The 18,360-nt window shown below is 49.4% G+C and overlaps 1 protein-coding gene across 1 annotated transcript in view; it reads left to right on the forward strand.

Moving 5' to 3' along the window:
- Positions 1-14,210: 14,210 nt before the first annotated feature.
- LOC138373661 (protein argonaute-2-like) overlaps positions 14,211-18,360 on the forward strand; it is a 42,587-nt gene continuing 38,437 nt past the window's right edge. The window contains exons 1-2 of the mRNA XM_069340005.1: positions 14,211-14,343; positions 15,833-16,192. Of these exons, the coding sequence (XP_069196106.1) occupies positions 14,211-14,343; positions 15,833-16,192 (493 nt within the window). The remainder of the gene's footprint in view (positions 14,344-15,832; positions 16,193-18,360) is intronic.

Here is an 18,360-nt window from a genome sequence, read left to right on the forward strand (position 1 = left end):
GGACATCCTACGAGACACTGGACATCACCACAGCCACATACTTATATAGTTCAAGGCCAACTAATTAACACAACTATATTGATAAACATTTGTCACTCAATTTTCCCTTCAGACAAAATGCCCAGAATATTGTCATATCAGGACAGAATACGACACTGAACCTGCAAAAAGAATTTTGTTGCATTTTATTATGCAAATTCATATTTAATAAAATAACAATGATGATAATGGTCTGGAAATCTCTTAAACGTGGACACGTGTTGGACTTTAAATATATATATCTTAAGACAGGTCTCTTGACCTGTAAAGAGACTTGAGGCCTCTGGAGCCTACCTGTCTATATATTACAGAGTGTTGCTGCAAGAATTGGTATAACTGAGACTGTCTGCTACAACCAGGCTGTGATCGTGATCAACCAGGCTGTGACTCATACGTCAGGCTGCGAGCAGTCGCGTCTAACAGCCTGGTTGATCAGTCCAGCAACCAGGAGGCCTGGTCGACGACCGGGCCGTGGGGACACTAAGCCCCAGAAGCACATCAAGGTAACCTCAAGGTTACAAGTGCCTTGTCCCGGCCTGCAGGTACCTGGGCCCACGTGACTTGTCCTGCTTTTCTTTCCTCACAACACCTTGTTGTACCTTGTTGTACTCTCCCAAGCATGTCAGAGTCTTGCTGCACAATAAATCAGATTTCTCTGGCGATGGTTTGGTTGTGGGAAGAGATTATATGTTCCTTAATGGAGCCCTGTTGCTTATGCAGGTCCTAGTCAATAACGGCTTCTCCAATGGTTTCGTCGAAGACACCATAAGAAGGAAAGTGAAAAGCCATGCAACCTCTGAAGAGACAACTAACACAACACCTATACCCCCTGTTAGACTATTTTACAGGAACTTCTTTTCCACAGCTCACAAAACGGAGGAAAGGGTCCTGAAAGATATTGTTAATAGAAACGTTATCCCTACAGACAAAAATCAGAGGATACAACTGACGATTTACTATAAAACCAGAAAAACGGCCAGCCTACTCATGAGAAACTCTCCAGACACAAAACAGAACGCTTTAAAAGAGACTAACGTCGTCTATGCCTTCAAATGCCCTCTTGGGGACTGTAAGCTCCAAAAAACCCAGTATATAGGCAAGACAACAACATCTCTTTCTAGGCGTTTAACGATGCATAAGCAACAGGGCTCCATTAAGGAACATATAATCTCTTCCCACAACCAAACCATCGCCAGAGAAATCCTAGTAAACAACACAGAAATCATCGATAGATACAGCGATAGCAGGCGGCTTGACGTTTGCGAGGCACTACACATCAAGAAGTCAACACCAGCAATCAACAGCCAATTATTGCACAACTATATTCTACCCACCTCAAGACTCCGCTCCAATATAGAAGCATCAAGAAATATGGACCAATAGGCTTTCTACAAACACTTCTATTCAATATCCATTGTTTCGTGTTCTGTCTTGTGTTGATGAAATTAATACCCTATTAATACTCTTGTTCTGTCTTGCGTTGATGAAATTAATACCCTATTAATACCACATCTTGTTCTGTCTTGTGTTAATGCCACATCACCCCTTCCACCTCACTCAAATGTAGATATAAAAACGGAGATGCGTAAGTTCTATTCATCTACTCATCCACGGGAGATATTTCCCGTCACGCAGGGTGCAGTCGCACCTCCACAGATCTCCAGTATCAGCTCTTGATACTGGTGATGGCTCAAAAGGGCCACCACTTACGGGCTATTCATGCCCGTGCCACCTTTTGGGTGGCTTCATCTTCATCTTCTTCTTCAGTTCTATTCAGTTGTGTATTTGTGAACTAAAGTCTTTGAAAATGTAATAAGTTTTACGAAACGCGCTCGTGTCGCATCAGACTAGAAATAAAAATGAATTTTGGAGAATTGATTTTTTATTTACCTCCAACAGTGAAACGAAATGTACGAAAGATTGAGAAAATTCGCGTTAGAATTATTAATCTTACTTTTTCGGTCATATTTAATAATATATGTCTACAGGAAAGACTGCTACCAAAATATACTAATATATATATATATATATATATATATATATATATATATATATATATATATATATATATATATATATATATATATATATATATATATATATAATTACTGCTGACACATGTAGCCTACAGCTATCAAACGTTAATGGGAACACTAAGAAGATTTCACACTCCTTAAATCACATGGGTGAGTGATTTATTGATCCCGCAAGCCGATAAACACTCTTGAGAATTACGTTACTCGACAGAGCGATGGCTGTCACTCACCAACAGCCTCGTCACTCACCAAATTCTACCAAAATTACGTTAATACTGCAACAACAATTATATATAATCACACTTGTCACGGCCCTGGGAACAAAACAAGAAATTAACACCACACTCTGGTATCACTCCACAATAATCATTGGCCAGAAATCTCTGACGTTACACACGGAACTAACCTGAGCGCTCAGTACTGGAATTTCACACCTGTACGACTACACATGGAATAATATCACTCCTTCCCACGGACGATCAAAAATGATTGAATTACCAGAATGTAATATAAATATTATGTATACTCTGTTCCCGTGTGTACCCACACACACACACACACACACACACACCGTACGTCTGTGTACACAAGACGTAAGTCCCTCTGGACTGACAAGATGACAACAAAGGGTGATTATCTCCTCGTCTACACTTCACTTCACCTCTACAGGTGCTTAGTGACAATGCGACGGAACACCTGACTTCGAATTCAAACTTTAGAGACTAACTAACCACCAGAAATACACACATAGGTATTTACTCATTTATACTGCCGGCCTTACACACACACACCATTCCCATACATCAGGCACCCTGCTATGGGTGGCTGACTCACAGTGGTGGAGATGGCTAGAGCAGTCCTCACGCAACCCGTCCTCGACTCAAGTCCATTACATTCAGCGGTCGACCCCACAGACGCATTCATAAATTTTAACATGCTGTTCATTCAAAACGGGAATTTTCGCAAGTATAAATTAATATTATAATATATTAGCATATTGTGCATATATAGGTATAGGATAGGTTAGGTTAGGTGTTTAGGTTCTGTTGGCGATTATTTGTATTTGTAGTACGTGGGTGAAGCATTTACAGCGTTGTGGTTCGAACAAAATTCGTCAGTGAAGCACTTGTTCCGGATATGTTCGAACGTCAGCAGTTGTGAGTCGTGTGTAAACCGCTTTTCATTCATAAACAGGGGGTTTGGCAGGTGCATGGAATCACTTTTGGATCTTTGTTTGGAGGACGGGCTGCCTCACGTGGTATCTGACGTACAATCATTCGAAGCCCTCCCTCACAACACGGCTCGGTTCGCACCCTCGACCCACCAGTGAAGCGGAGCGTTCATACCCAGGTGACGCGCACAACGTATTTCCCATGTTTACACAAACATGGGAAATCTGCCTTAAAACACTGACACGAATTTCCCCGTTCCCATCGACTACTACAGAGCACTAGCAGGAATTTGAACGTCTATAATCACTGGTATGGGGACTCACGAATCTGTTACTGCTCGTATACAAATTTCCCCACTATCCCAGATCACTAGATCTGTACCCACTGTACTCAATGTCTTTCTCCCCTTCGAGTGACGACTTCGGCAGGATTCTGTGCGACCGCTGTCGTAGGTGAAGCAGTTTTGAGTTATATACAAGAGTTGTTACATTCTTGTACAGCCACTAGTACGCGTAGCGTTTTGGGCAGGTCCCTGGAATACGATCCCCGCCGCGAAGAATCGTTGTTACAACCAAGTACACATTTTACTGTGGCGTTAAACAGAGGCTACAGTTAAGGATTTGCGCCCAGTAAATCCTCTCCGGACAGGATACGAACCACTGACAAACGCCAGGCGAGTGTCTTACCAGTGTCAGTTGAGTAGTCAAGCCACCACGACACCCTATACTCAATTTGGCCGAATGAGTACAGAGAGCATCCTGACAAAGTGGCGGCTGTGTTGAGAGTGTCGGCTAGTAGCGGCTTTGATGGTCCCGGTTGGCATATTATTTGGGTGACTTCGTCAACGTATGTGATGTATTCTCCATGTTGGGGTGGGGGTAGGTCAGCTGTATATATGTTGAATAGAGTGGGGGAGAGGCAACTTCCATGTGGTACTCCACTTTTCAGTTCTATTACGTCACCCAAGTAGCTGCCGATATTAAGCCTAGCAGTTCTGTTGTCTATAAAGCTGCAGAGAGTAGCAGTAAATCTCTCAGGAAGTCCTAGTTCAGATATCTTATATTTTAGGCCTGTGTGACACACTTTGTCGAAGGCTTTCGAAACATCTCTAAGCACTATATTACACTGATCTTTTTTCGACACTGCGTTGGCTATATGCTCGTAGATCAGGGCTATAGCTGTATGGGCCCCTCTGCGGTTTCTAAACCCATCCTGCCTGGTGTTATACTTCCCTTCCTCCCCCATGTACTTCACAAGTCTCTGACTGATAATTTTTTCGAATATTTTACCTTGTACTTCGAGGGAAATTGGCCTATAGTTTTCAGTTTGGGTTGGGGGTTTACCTGGCTTGGGGATTAATCTTATTGTGGCATTCTTGAAGTATGTGGGGAATAGTCCAGATGCAAGAGCTGCATTTATTATACGTGTGTATTGATGGAGTGCAATCACTGGTAGGTTGGATAATACCATCTTATGTATCTTGCTGTTGCCCGGCGCCTTGTTCTTGAAACCCATAATTGTTTTATGACCCTCTGCAATGGTTATGTGTTTCATAAGGTGGCAGTCATCGCATATGTTGTTAAGGTCTATTGTTTGTGTCCAGAGTAGTGCTGCAGCTCTGTTATCGACTTTAGTTGTAATTTCCCTTTCATTAATTGGGCAACAATTTTAATTTTCTTCCGGGTTTATCCTGAATATTTTTCCCCAAAGCTTCTTGAATTCCTGTTCTTGTTCTCTCTCCTCATAGAGTTTATTTCCTGAGGCGTCTATGATGTAGGGTGTTTCCTCAGAAGAGCTTCCCATCAGGGTCTTTACTTTTTTCCAGAACTTTCCTGGGTTTCTGTAGTCGACTTGAGTTTTGCTTATTAGGCCATCCCATTGTTTGGTGCACTCTGTTTTGCATAGAACTTGCAGCTCATCTTGTAGTTCTCTCTGTAGCCTTTTGCGCTCATCCGTCCACCCGTGTTGTGTTATGAGTTGTAGATGGTTGTTATATCTGGTTTGCAGTGTCGTGAGCGCCTCAGTGGCTGGGGGGGGGGGGTGTGGGAGCGTTATATGGTGAGCTACGGGGATGTGATCAATCATGCATTTTTCTATGGTGCTAATCCATGTATTTAACTCATCGTTTATGCATGATGTTTCCTTTCCATTAAAATCTGTGACACTGATTTCCTGCGCACTGCTTTTGAACGCTTCCCAGTCAGTTTTAGTGTATTGAAGTCTTGGTGGTGAAGGTTTCTGAATGGGGTTAGTTGATAGCGTCATTATTATTGGTAGATGGTCGCTTGTGCTCATAGGGCCCCTTTCTATGCGGGTGTTTAGGAAGTGTTTTTTTTTATAAAAGAAATACATAATATACAAAACAAATAATAGAAAACAACAAATCATACATACAAACAGGACAAAAATAACAAAGTACGGGAACACGGACATAAACTAAACATTCCCAACGAAAACCAAGAAAGAAAATACAGGATACAAGGCACAAAATGAGAGAAACCCCAAAACGGGCACCGGTGTTTACACACCCACACACACACACACACAAAAAAAAATACAACGTTACAAATAAATAACACAAGACATAAATAACATAAAACAGTCACATCCACAAAAAACGTAAGTACAGAAATACAGAAAGAAAACACACAAGAAATTAAGCTCATCCCAACAACCCAAACACAGGTGCAGATTAGTACATAACAACAACAGGCCTCCTAAACCACCGACACAGAGGCAAAAGTACAAAGCTACAAGAAACAACAAAAAATGAATACAGAAACAGTTAAATACATAAACAGGGAAAAACAAACAGAGATAACAAACACAGAAATGCCACACACATAATAAAGCAATGTCACTAGGACAACAAAATAAACAAACGCACACAAGCGACATACACAACCACACCGCCCGCCACCCCAACACAATACACAGGGCGAGCACATCGACACGAAAGAAATAACACCAAACACCCACAGCCGCACACAACTACAACACAAATACACACACCAAAGGCAAAGCACAAAACATACAACAAAACAGGCCATGCAGGGGCAAGAACAACACCCCACACGCACAGACAAGGACACCCACCTGTGCACGCAGGCACCGGGGAAACATCACGCACAACACAGACAGAAACCAAACACACCAATAAACCAATCATTCATACTTCTCCGGGTACTCCCGAGCAGGAAACCGTAAGCAATAAGCTTCCCAAACAAGTTGGTCACTTTCAGGAACCGGACACCCAGGAGTCGCAGTAGGCCGAGGCATCGAATTCGGCACTCTCAAGACAAAACACTGTGCTCATAGAACTCAGATGGTAGATGGGCACCAGGGAACAGGACGCACCAGGTCATCACACTCAAAAGTCGCAGTTGCCGTAGATCTGTCGAGCATCTCGCCGGTCAGGACGAAAGGGATGGGTTTCCCCCTAGGAAGCTGATCACAGGGCCGCACACTTAGAAGCACACCTGACTGCACGGCAGGCCACACACCGGCCCGCCCACTAAGGTGTGCACTCCGTTCGGTGCCGGGAACCGCACAGAGACCCGCGGAGGGTGGCTCCGCAGGGGCCCCAGTGCTCCTACCAACCGGAACAGGAGCAGAGGCCCCCGCGGCCGCACATCCTTCGACAACACCCCCACAAGGTCGCGATCACCAGGGGCAACTGCCCACTGAGGGGAGCCACAAGCAGGAGGCACAGCGTGCAACCCAGAAGGCAACACAGCGTCGGCCACAGCATCATCATCCATCGCATCACGCTCCTCTGCCCACGACCGGCGAGGTGACGCACCCCGAGCCAAGCGACGGCGCTTAAAAAGAGGCCACTGATCGTCGGAACTGTCACCCCCAGTAAACTGTATCCCAGAAGAACCATCGGCAGGCGGCCCCAAAGCCGGGGCAGCACGATCACGCAGAACAGCAGCCTCAACAACGCGGGGCAAAAAGCCACCACCTGGAACGGAGACCGGAGTCAGAGAAGGAAGAGACACAGCAGGTGGAAGGGTAGACTCCAGCACACGTGAGGTATCCAGTGAGGGCAACGGAAGCTGCAGAAGAGAAGAGGTACTCGGCAACGAGGAAACTGCCAGAGGCGACGAGGTAGAGGACGTGGGTGGAGACACACATACCATCGTCCCGCCAGCCCCAGGAAGCACATGGCCTCCAGCAGGAGATGGAGGCGCCACCCCTACAGAATCCCCAAAGGCCACCGGTTGTGGATGCACCTCCGCAGTTATCGAACGACGAAGGTCCGAAATAGGCGCCCCCAGGTCCCCTGAGCTCACCGGCGGGCAGACACATCAGGTCCAGACGTAGCGACATCCGGAACCTGCCGCAGGATCCACACCAGGCAGATGCACAGAGCGAGGATCCGCCGGGGAATCCACACACACAGATAAGCGAGGAAAATCATCCTCTACGAAAACTGAAGGGGCTTCAGCATGAGGAGCGTCGCAACCGGCCAGACCCCTTCAGCCGGCCCACACTCAAAGTGTTCAACTGGTGCTTCACCACCGACCCAAACCGCGTAAACAAGGACATGAGGGCCGTCTCGGGGAAGGTCACCGGCACCCCGTGTACACTCACAAACGTCAAGGGCCCCCAGGGATCCGAGATCTCCACAGACACAGCCGAAGCCGGAAGAGGAAGCGTGTGGCCATTCCAGTGAGCCACAAACTCCCGGTAAACGTGTGACGTGGCGAACGACACCGCAACACGGGTGAGCGACAATTTCTCGAGGCCCAGGAGCTCGGGGACGTCAACACGGAGGACGTCTAGGAGGGCAACTTCTACAACGGGCCAGTCCACATCAGCAGAAAAGTCCAGCCACACTGTGTCGATCCTCCGAATGCGGCTAGCACCAGCCGCGTCCAAACCAGCAGGCGGGGCCCCGACCAGCGGGTGCGTCACACCCCCCCCCCCCCCCCCACAGGAACCGCCACTCAGCAACGGCAGACGACTACTGACAGCCGGAGTCCGACATCTGCACCCTCTGGTGGCGCAGCCAGGAATCTATGTTTAGGAAGTGGTGGTTGTTTGACAGTATTATGTCTGGTTTACCACTGTGGCCTTGTCTGACGTAAGTTGGGAAGTCTTGGCCCAGGTGGGTTAGATTTCCGTTCCTTATCATATTGTTGATGGCTTCTCCTGCTTGATTGTTCCTTCCATGTCCCAGTGTTCTGTGCTTGGCGTTCAGATCTCCCAGAAAGTAGGCGGGTCTGTTCCTTCTGGTGAGTTTCATGATGTCGGCAAGGGGAAGGTAAAGACGACTTGGTGGTTGGTAGCATGTTCCTATGAAGATTATACCTTTCGTAGTTTGGAGTTCAATTGCCAGGACGTTTCCTGAAAGTTATCTAGAATTTTATATGGAATATTTCTTTTTACGGCAATTGCCGCTCTATCGTTATCCAGATCAGCTCTGTTGACCTGGTAAATTTTGTAATTGAAGATCTTGATCTACTCACAACTCTTTTTTTTTCCATGGCTATTAATGAGTATTATATCAGGGTCTATTTCTCTGTACAAGTTGCTGAGTTCCAATGCTCTGTGCGGAGTCCAGCATAGAACATTGTGTTGAATTTATTGTTAATGACTGGATGGCTATGTTGAACCTGATGGGTCTCTTCCACCTTGTGGATTGTTTGGGATCGGTGGACCGCAATGGTTATGGATAATGCTCCTCACACTCCTCCATGCTAGGCGCCACACCTCCACCCTCACCCCCCCTCCATGCTGGGCGCCACACCTTTCCCCTCCCCCCCCCCCTCCGTGCCGGGCGCCACACCTCCACCATCCCCCCCTCCGTGCCGGACGCCACACCTCCACCATCCCCCCCCCTCCGTGCCGGACGCCACAGCTCCACCATCCCCCCCCTTCGTGCCGGGTGCCACACCTCCACCCTCACCCCCCCTCCATGCCGGGCGCCACTCCTCCCCCCTCTCCGTGCCAGGCGCCACACCTCTACCCTACCCCCCCCCCCATCCGTCCCGGGCGCCACACCTCCACCCTCCGTCCCGAGCGCCACACCTCCAACCTCCGTCCCGAGCGCCACACCCCTCACCCCCCCCTTCCGTCCCGAGCGCCACACCCCCCCCCCTCCGTCCCGGGCGCCACACCTCCACCATCCCCCCCCAGCCCTCCGTCCTGAGCGCCACACCTCCAACCTCCGTCCCGAGCGCCACACCCCTCCCCCCCCCTTCCGTCCCGAGCGCCACACCACCCCCCCCCCCTCCGTCCTGAGCGCCAAACCTCCAACCCCCTCCCCCTCTGTCCAGGGCGCCACCCCCCCCCCCCCCATCTCTCTCCCAAGCCTCGTCTGCCACAGATGCAGAACACAAAACTCAAAGCGTAGTATCTTTACCTCATATCCTAACTCCACCCTCTAAAGAAACAAAAAACACAGCTTGGAGCAAGTAACCTTCAAGATGGAGTTCTTTTAAGATAAGTTCGCCCCGCCTCACTCCTTACAAGATGGGTCCCAGCATCACTCACTCCATAAACAGAATAAACACATTTTATGATATTATTGAACAACCTACGAATCACTGTGTGGGGGTGTAGCAGGAGGGGGGAGGGGGGGGACCTGGGTGTGGGGGTGTAGCAGGAGGGGGGAGGGGGGACCTGAGTGTGGGGGTGTAGCAGGAGGGTGGAGGGGGGGGGGGCCTGGGTGTGGGGGTGGAGGTGGGGGAGACCTGGGTGTGGGGGGTGTAGCAGGAGGGGGGGGGAGAACTGGGTGTGGAGGTGTAGCTGGAGGGGGGAGGGGGAAGACCTGGGTGTGGGGTGTAGCAGGAGGGGGGAGAGCTGGGTGTGGGGGGTGTAGCAGGGGGGAAGACCTGGGTGTGGGGGTGTAGCAGGAGGGGGAGGGGGGGGGAGACCATGGTGTGGGGGTGTAGCACGAGGGTTGAGGGGGGAGAGCTGGGTGTGGGGGTGTAGCAAGAGGTTGGAGGGGGGGGAGACCTGGGTGTGGGGGTGGAACAGGAAGGGGAGGGAGGAGACCTGGGTGTGGGGGGTAGCAGGAGTATTGAGGGGGGGAGAGCTAGGTGTTGGGCTGTAGCAGGAGGGGGAAGGGGGGAAACCTAGGTGTGGGGGGGGTGGAACAGGAGGGGGGAGGATGAGAGCTGGGTGCGGGTGTGGAGCAAGAGGGGGGGAGGAGAGAGCTGGAGGGCGTGGGGGTGGAGCAGGTGGGGGAAGGGGGAGAGCTGGAGGGCGTGGGGGGGGGAGCTGGAGGATGTGGGGGAGTGGGGGTCGAGGGAGAACAGGAGGATGTCATGCCTCTAAATACCGTCCTACTGTTCACCAGCCTCCCGAGCCTCTCATATGCTGCTGATGTTAGCCTGCCTGATTGTGCTTCTGGTGTTAGTGAAGGCATTATATCCACTCCCAAATGTTTTTGTCTCAGATTCCTGTATTTACCTTACAGTAATGACACCTTCTGGTCTTTTTGCCCCCTCTTCTACCTTCCTCATCCTTATTACCTTATACTTATTGGAATTGAACTCTGCAGTTCTCGTCTGTTTTCTTTTGTTACATCCCTGGTAATCTGAGCATCGTCTACAAACACTGACATGTACGAGCTCACTCCCGCCCATATAACGAACGGCACTGAGAGATTTACTGCTACTCTCTGCAGCTTTATAGACAATAGAACTGCTAGGCTTAATATCGGCAGCTACTTGGGTGACGTAATAGAACTGAAAAGTGGAGTACCACAAGGAAGCTGCCTCTCCCCCACTCTATTCAACATATATACAGCTGACCTACCCCAACCCCAACATGGAGAATACATCACATACGCTGACGATGTCACCCAAATAATTTGCCAACCGGGACCATCAAAGCCGCTACTAGCCGACAAGACCAAGGCGGCAATTGAACTCATAAGCAACTTTAAGAAGCAAGGGAAAATTAGCACCAACAAACAAAAGTTTCAGATAATACACATTGCGAAAAGAAACCCGGACCCCATCATCCTTGACAACCATCCGATCCAATATGCGAAGGTAGGCAGAATACTGGGACTTATGATAAATAGAACAGGGATACAAATTCATGTAAGGGACCGACTAAGCAAAGCCAAAGCAGCATTAGGAAAACTGAGAAGATTCCGAAGCCTCAGTACTAACATTCAAATCCACCTATATAAGGCTCTAGTTCGGCCGTATCTAGAGTATCCCCCAGTACCACTACACACCATAAAGAAAACTAACATGCAGAAACTGCAAGCAGTACAAAATAAGGCACTAAGGAGAGCAGCAAAACACCGTCCACCATACGATCAGACAATCCAGGAGCTCCATGAACTCCTGAACATACAGCCACTAAACATCTGACTGCAGCACCAAGCCATCAGGGTGTGGAACACCATCCAAATGTTAGAGGACCCAATGTTTGAAAGATTGCTCCAAGATGAGACGGCCCGCTCCCACAGCTGGTGGCCCAGGAGCCTCGATTCTCTGGATGAAAACCCCGCCCCACAGTATATAATCCCCAGATGAGATATATATGTGTATATATGAACAGTTCATATATGTGTATATATGAATAACTCGATAAGCAATAATATGTGTGTATGAACAACTCGATAAATAATAATAATAAAATAAAGAGCCTTAAACAGAACAACATGTGTGGAAGCATCGGAGTGTGTATATATGAATGCTACACAGTATTCATCTATAGACATCCATATATGGTGAAACACATGTGAAGAACCTCTCACACACTCACAGCTCCCTGACAAGAGGGAGCCAGCTTAGCTTAGCTGCCAACACCCACACATCGTGTCAGCAAGGCGGACAGCCCGCCTGCTTTCATATCTCTCACTGTATTTCCTACTTCTATACTTCCCTTCACCTATGCCTCTCCTTCCTCTTTACTCCCCCCCAAAAAAAAAAAAAAAAAAAAAAAGTGACCACAGCACCGCTCTTAGGGTACTCTACTTGATACATTCCTCCCCTCTGTGACATTTTGTCTTCTGTTTTTCAGGTATTCCATTGCCCAGTTTAGTGTCTTCCCAATTATCCCTTCTTGATTCTCCATCTTGTACACCAGTCTTCGGTGAGGAACAGTATCAAATGCTTCTTCAAGGTCTGAGAAGATGCAAGCTACCCAATCTTCTTTTTTCAGTAGTATTTCAGTAATCTTATCACAGAACATGATATTTCGTCACGAATGATTTTCCACTTCTAAATCCATGTTCTCGTTTTATGTCAAGGTATATCCTCTCCAGGTCCTCCACTCTTCACAACCTGATTTCTTTCTCCAAGTGTTTACATGGAATACTCGTCAATGACACTGATCTGTAATTCAGTGTCTTCTGTCTGTCTCCTTTCTTGAATTCAAGGATTACATTTTACTTTTTTCCAGAACTCTAGGAGATTTCCTGTTCTGAATGTTTTATTTAAAACATCAGAGGGTGACAAAGCACCTCTGTAGCCTCTTTCACCAGCCTTCATAATATTAACTCAGGCGTCATTGATTTTGTTGCATCTTGTTCCTTCATGTCTTTATAAACCTCTTCCATAATAACTACCATGTCATCCGCTGTTTATTCTGGTCTTTCAACACAACTTTCGTCTCCACATTGGCTCATTTGTAAATACCTGAAATATTTCATTAACTTCCTCACACATCTCCTTGTCGTTATCTGCAAGACTTTCCCCTTGGGTCTTTAGTCATATCACGTGGTCTGTTAGAGCTGTCTTTCTCCTTATTTGGCTATAAATCATGTTTGGTTGGTTCTTAGTTTTTACTGCAATGTCGTTTTCAACTTTCTCTCAACTTCAATCCCAACTCTGGTGAATACATTTCTGGGTGTTCTAAGTACCTCTCTATTTTTCTGTGTCCATAGCTCTCTGTGAGTACTTTTTCTGGTCTGGTCTTCTCCTTTATTTCTCATCACTGTCTGTTAACCCTGGCGTTTACTTTCCCTCTCTCGTTCACCTTATTGAGTGAGATGTGCAGCTCCGTTGCAGATGAACATTTCTGAGCAATAACTTCCATCATCTTATTTGCCGTCTTCCCTTCCAGTTCCCTCGCCAATAGACTTTACTTAAAAACTCCTGTATCTGACTGTAATGCCTAAGTCTGTAGTCCTTCATCTTTCTTAGCGTGTCTCTTAGTCTATCCCAGTCTTTGACCTCCAATATGTACTCCTGGCACGATAACGGAATGGTCACTAGCCCTTATATAGAGGCCTTGCATATTCTAGTACATTTTGGGTAAACATCAAATCAATTGTTACTGGCGGGTCCTCTGTCTTCGCTCCTGTTGGTTCTGTAATATGCTGCTTCAAGAAGAGCTTGTCTGCTGTGTTGACCAGTGTCGCTCTCACTCTCTCATTACCCCTGTGAGGGTCCTAATTTATCCAGTCTATTTGCCTGTGACTGAAATCTCCTAGTATTAGAATCTTAGCTCCTTGTCCCACTTTCCGAAATTCTTATCCTGACCACTTCCCAGTGCTATATATAGGCGTAATGGCTTGGCGCTTTCCCCTGAAAATTCCCTCCTGCCCCCTTCCCCTTGCCACGTTGGCTGTTTATCCTATTACATTTAAGCAAATCTCATTGCATTTGTCATATTCTTAACCAGACCTTCTTGTAACAGCCTAACTGTTCATAATCAGGCATTCTTAAATGTATAAACGAGCCCGCACGCCCGCACGTTAGTTACAGCGGGAGTGAAGGTCTGACCTTGACACAACACCTCAGTGCTAGGGGGGAGTCGACTGCTAGCAGCCGTGGAGCGAGGACGTTTACCGACCCTCTGTGGCTGTTGGAGTTGTTTGCTGTTTTGGTCACCAGGTGGTGTGGGCGTCCCTGCCTTACCAGTTTTGTTGCCTGCCTGGCTGAGTTGACGTGGCAGTTCTGACATGGGGGGCCATCTTCCTCCTGTTCAGCGTGTGAACTCCGTGGGCCTGAAGTTCACTTGTAAGGCTGCTTATCCGACCATCGAGATGGTGATATGTGACATGCTTCGTATCCCGGTGGAAGCAGTTTACGATGTGGAGCTAGTTACTGCCCATCGGGTTGTTATTAAGTTCGCGGGGGAGGACGAGTACCGGGACTTCCTCCGTCGGTACGGGGGGCGTACGTTGCCATTGCCAGACGATGTGGCGATTTCGGACCGCAGTGGTGCCCTGACTTATGTCAGTATCCATGGTGCGCCCCTGGAATTCCCTGATGACCTCCTCCGGCGTTACTTCGGGGGTTTTGGTACTGTTGTCAGCGTGCGGGTGAACACGCTCTCCTCGGGGTGGTATGCTGGGAGGCGTACAAACATTCGCACGTTGGGGATGCGCCTGCGGTCGGATATACCTTCTTCTGTCCGGCTTATGGGGTACTACGTCCGGGTGTATTATGCCCGGCAGCCTCGTACCTGTTTCCGGTGTGGCCTGTTGGGGCATCAGGCTGCCGGGTACTCTGAGGTCCTGCTGCTCCTGTCAACTTGTTCCGTGATGAGGATTTCCCGCCGCTCCCTCTGGAGGCAGTCTCTGGTGATGTTGATGAGGTGGTGCGCGTCCCGTTTGCTGCTGCAGCTTCCCTGGCGGCGTCTGCCGTTCCTCCAGTTGTTGCCGTCCCTCCTCCGGTTCTTGAGGTACCGTCGGTTGGTCTGCCTGATCCTGTCGCTGTTCCAGCTGCTCCCGTGGGCCTTCCTGGAGCTCCCTGTGTGACGTCGCTGTCTTCTCCCTCGTCTTCTGATGCTGCGCCTGGGCCTGTGTCCGTGACTCGGGTCTCGGATGTGCTTGGTGCTGGGGTGGCACCAAGCATCAGTAGCCGTCACAACTGCAAGAAAAATGACAGGTTGGATAACAAGAACTTTTCACACTAGAGATGCTATACCGATGATGATACTTTCCAAAACGCTTGTGCTCTCTAAGAGTGGAATACTGCTGCACAATGACAGCACCTTTCAAAGCTGGAGAAATTGCTGACCTGGAGAGCGTGCAGAGATCCTTTACTGCTGGAATCCACTCAGTAAAACATCTAAACTATTGGGACCGACTAAAGAGCCTAAAACTGTACTCCCTTGAGCACAGGTGGGAGAGGTACATAATAATTTACACATGGAAAATATTAGAGGGGCTAGTCCCAAACCTGCACACAGAAATAACATCACATGAGACCAGAAGACATGGCAGGATGTGCAGAATACCCCCGTTGAAAAACAGAGATGCAACAGGTACTCTGAGAGAGAACTCTATCAACATCAGAGGCCCGAGACTGTTCAACACGCTTCCACTACACATAAGGGGCATAACTGGCCGACCCCTCACAGTGTTCAAGAGAGAACTGGATAAGCACCTCCAAAGGATACCTGATCAACCAGGCTGTGACTCATACGTCAGGCTGCGAGCAGCCGCGTCCAACAGCCTGGTTGATCAGTCCGGCAACTAGGACCAGGACGAGTACCTGGGGAGGACGCTAAGCCCCGGAAGCACCTCAAGGTAACCTCAAGGTAAGGTGGCTGCGGAGCCTCCTGCTGTGTGTGGCCTGGTTCCCCCTGTGGTAGAGGCTGCTGCCGTTCTGGCGTCGGTTACTTCGGCTCGTGGTACCCATGTTTCTGGGTCACTTATAGGCTCGGACGATATCCGGCCGGTGCCCAAATGTTCCCGGCGTTCGTCTTCTTCCTGGGCCGACATTCATGACTTCAGGGACTGTGGGGCTTCGGGTGTTGACAGTGTGGATACGGATGCGTCGATGTCTCCGCGGTTCATGGTGGCGGAGGTCCATGTGCCTGCTGGTGCTGGTGCCTGTGTCTCGGACGTGCCTTCGGTTCTTTCCCCGCCGGGGGACCCTCCACAGTGGGGGGTGGTGGCTTCCGCTGCCAGGGATGGTGTGGACTCTGGTGCTGGGCGTGGCCTGGTGGTGACGTTACGGAAGGATTCGCGCCGCCCGGGTTCCCTGCTGTCGTCTGGTGGTGTGCCCGGGGCCGCGGGTACCCCTGTGGTGTGGGCGCGCGTTGGGGCCCTGGGGGACGTGTTGCCGGCGTCTGTGATGCCACCGGGTCACTGGTTGAAGACTGCCGAGTAACTGCTGTCTGACGGACCGGAGTGCTTTCGTGGGGGGCAAGTTCCCTTCCTGTGGGGGCGAGTGGCGACTTCTCGCCTCATGAGTACTACCATCTGGGCCCCCAGTTTGCAGGTGTTTGTTGCCCCAGTTCCGGATGTTATGGCGTCCCCGGTGGATGGACGAGACCCTTGGCAATGGGTGCTCTGGGAGGCGTTCAATGTAAGGTTCCTGCGGGCCAAGTTCTCGGGCAAGTATGTGCTCTGATTTCCTGTGTATTTGCTCTATGACATGCTGTGTGCCCTTCTGGCTGTTTGTTTGCCCTGTTCTATTATGTGCTTCTGCCTCTCCCTTTGTGCGTAGCTTTGCCGTGTGGCATATTTGTTTCTAGTGCTTGGCGTCCCTCGTTTCGCGTTTTGGCTTGGCATTTCGCCTTTCCTGGCTTTGTGATTCACCCTTCATGGGTACGCCGGGGCGCATCCGGTCCCACGATCGTCGTCGCCCCTAACTCAACAACAACAACAACAACAGTGCTAGGGGGGGGTGATTAACAAATATTGTCACGTGTAGTGTTGTATGTAGAGTTCCATGTTGCGGTTGCCCTTTTTAGGAATAGATTCTGGGTACTCCTTAGTTGTATGTTGAAGGGAGGAAGGAGTGATGAAGTATATAGTCAGGTATGTCATCAACCAGGAAAGGAGTACTTAGAGTGGCTTGCCTGTTGAGGTGTGTTACGGCCCTATTGGGTCGCAACTGGGTTCTTTCTCTGATGTTATTAGAGTTTGGGTATCCGGCCCCAAGTTAGTAGTGGCTTTCAAGGGGTGTGTTCCGTAACGCAAGTAAATTAAAGGGGAAGGGATACAAATACACTAAATTAAATATATAATTACCACCACCAATAAATAAATATATATACTGTCACACGGGGGTTATAAATATTCAACGTGCAGAATCGTCTTCCTCTGAAGACGCGGAATGTTCCACGGTGCTCAACGATGCTTAGCCCTGGTTCTCGTCTTGGGGCCTCACGATGAATCCTTCGATTCTCTAGGCGAATCTACCCTGGCCACAGGCCAGCCAAATCACAGTCCCACTGGGTGTACCGTCGTGGAGGCCTTCAACCACAAATCCAGCCTGTAGCTGGAAGGTTCCAATCCGCTCCGCCGCGTAGGCCACTCCACGACCGATACTAGGGTTGCGAGCCCTGGGCAGGAGTCTCGTGTGATTCTGCTGATCACTCTCCTCTCTCAACACCCCAGTGGCTAGTCTTCTCCACCAGTCAGCCCCGGGTACGACAATTCCTGGTTCTGCCACGTCACAGGCAGGCTAACACAACAGTGTTCATCCGGGGGGGGGGGGGGGGGTGACTCACAGCTTCTGCAGCAAACACGTGGAGATACTATGACTGCCTTGGGTAGACTGCCCATCGTCCAATCCAGCAGTCCCAGGTCGACTCTGTAATCAGACACGTCATCAGTACTAGTTACACTCTAGGGCACCTCACCAGCTTAGACACAAACGTCCACCTATCCACTCCATAGATGGCGTTGCTGTCTAAGCGCCACCTCACCAGAGGTCAGCAGCGGCTACGTTACTAGCTGATCAAGACGGGAAACCAACCCCTGTGGCCGGTATATATCCTGTCCTCACTAGATGGCTTCGTCCTTTTGGAGGGGGTTTCGGGAGCCGACTCACAGATGGCGTGGTCGTCACAGCTCCGTAGTTACGACACTGGTCTCGGGTCCGTAACAAGGTGGCAACACTGACCCAGGCCAGTCACCAGTGAGGCACCCTCACCCCTCACCCCTCACCCTCACCCCTCACCCCTCACCCCTCACCCTCACCCCTCACCCCTCACCCTCACCCCTCACCCCTCACCCCTCACCCTTACCCCTCACCCTCACCCCTCACCCCCTCACCCCCCTCACCCTCACCCCCCTCACCCCCCTCACCCCCCCCCCAGACTCTATCTTAGAAATATTGCCATGCGTGAGGGTACTACTTAGTATGTGGAGAATATTGTATATCTGAGACTTGTTCCAAGCTATACGTTAAGAAAGGAAATACGTAGTAGTTCATTCTAAAGTGACAAGGATG

This window comes from Procambarus clarkii, chromosome 43 (genome assembly GCF_040958095.1).
Source record: "Procambarus clarkii isolate CNS0578487 chromosome 43, FALCON_Pclarkii_2.0, whole genome shotgun sequence".
In the NCBI taxonomy this organism is placed as follows: domain Eukaryota; kingdom Metazoa; phylum Arthropoda; class Malacostraca; order Decapoda; family Cambaridae; genus Procambarus; species Procambarus clarkii.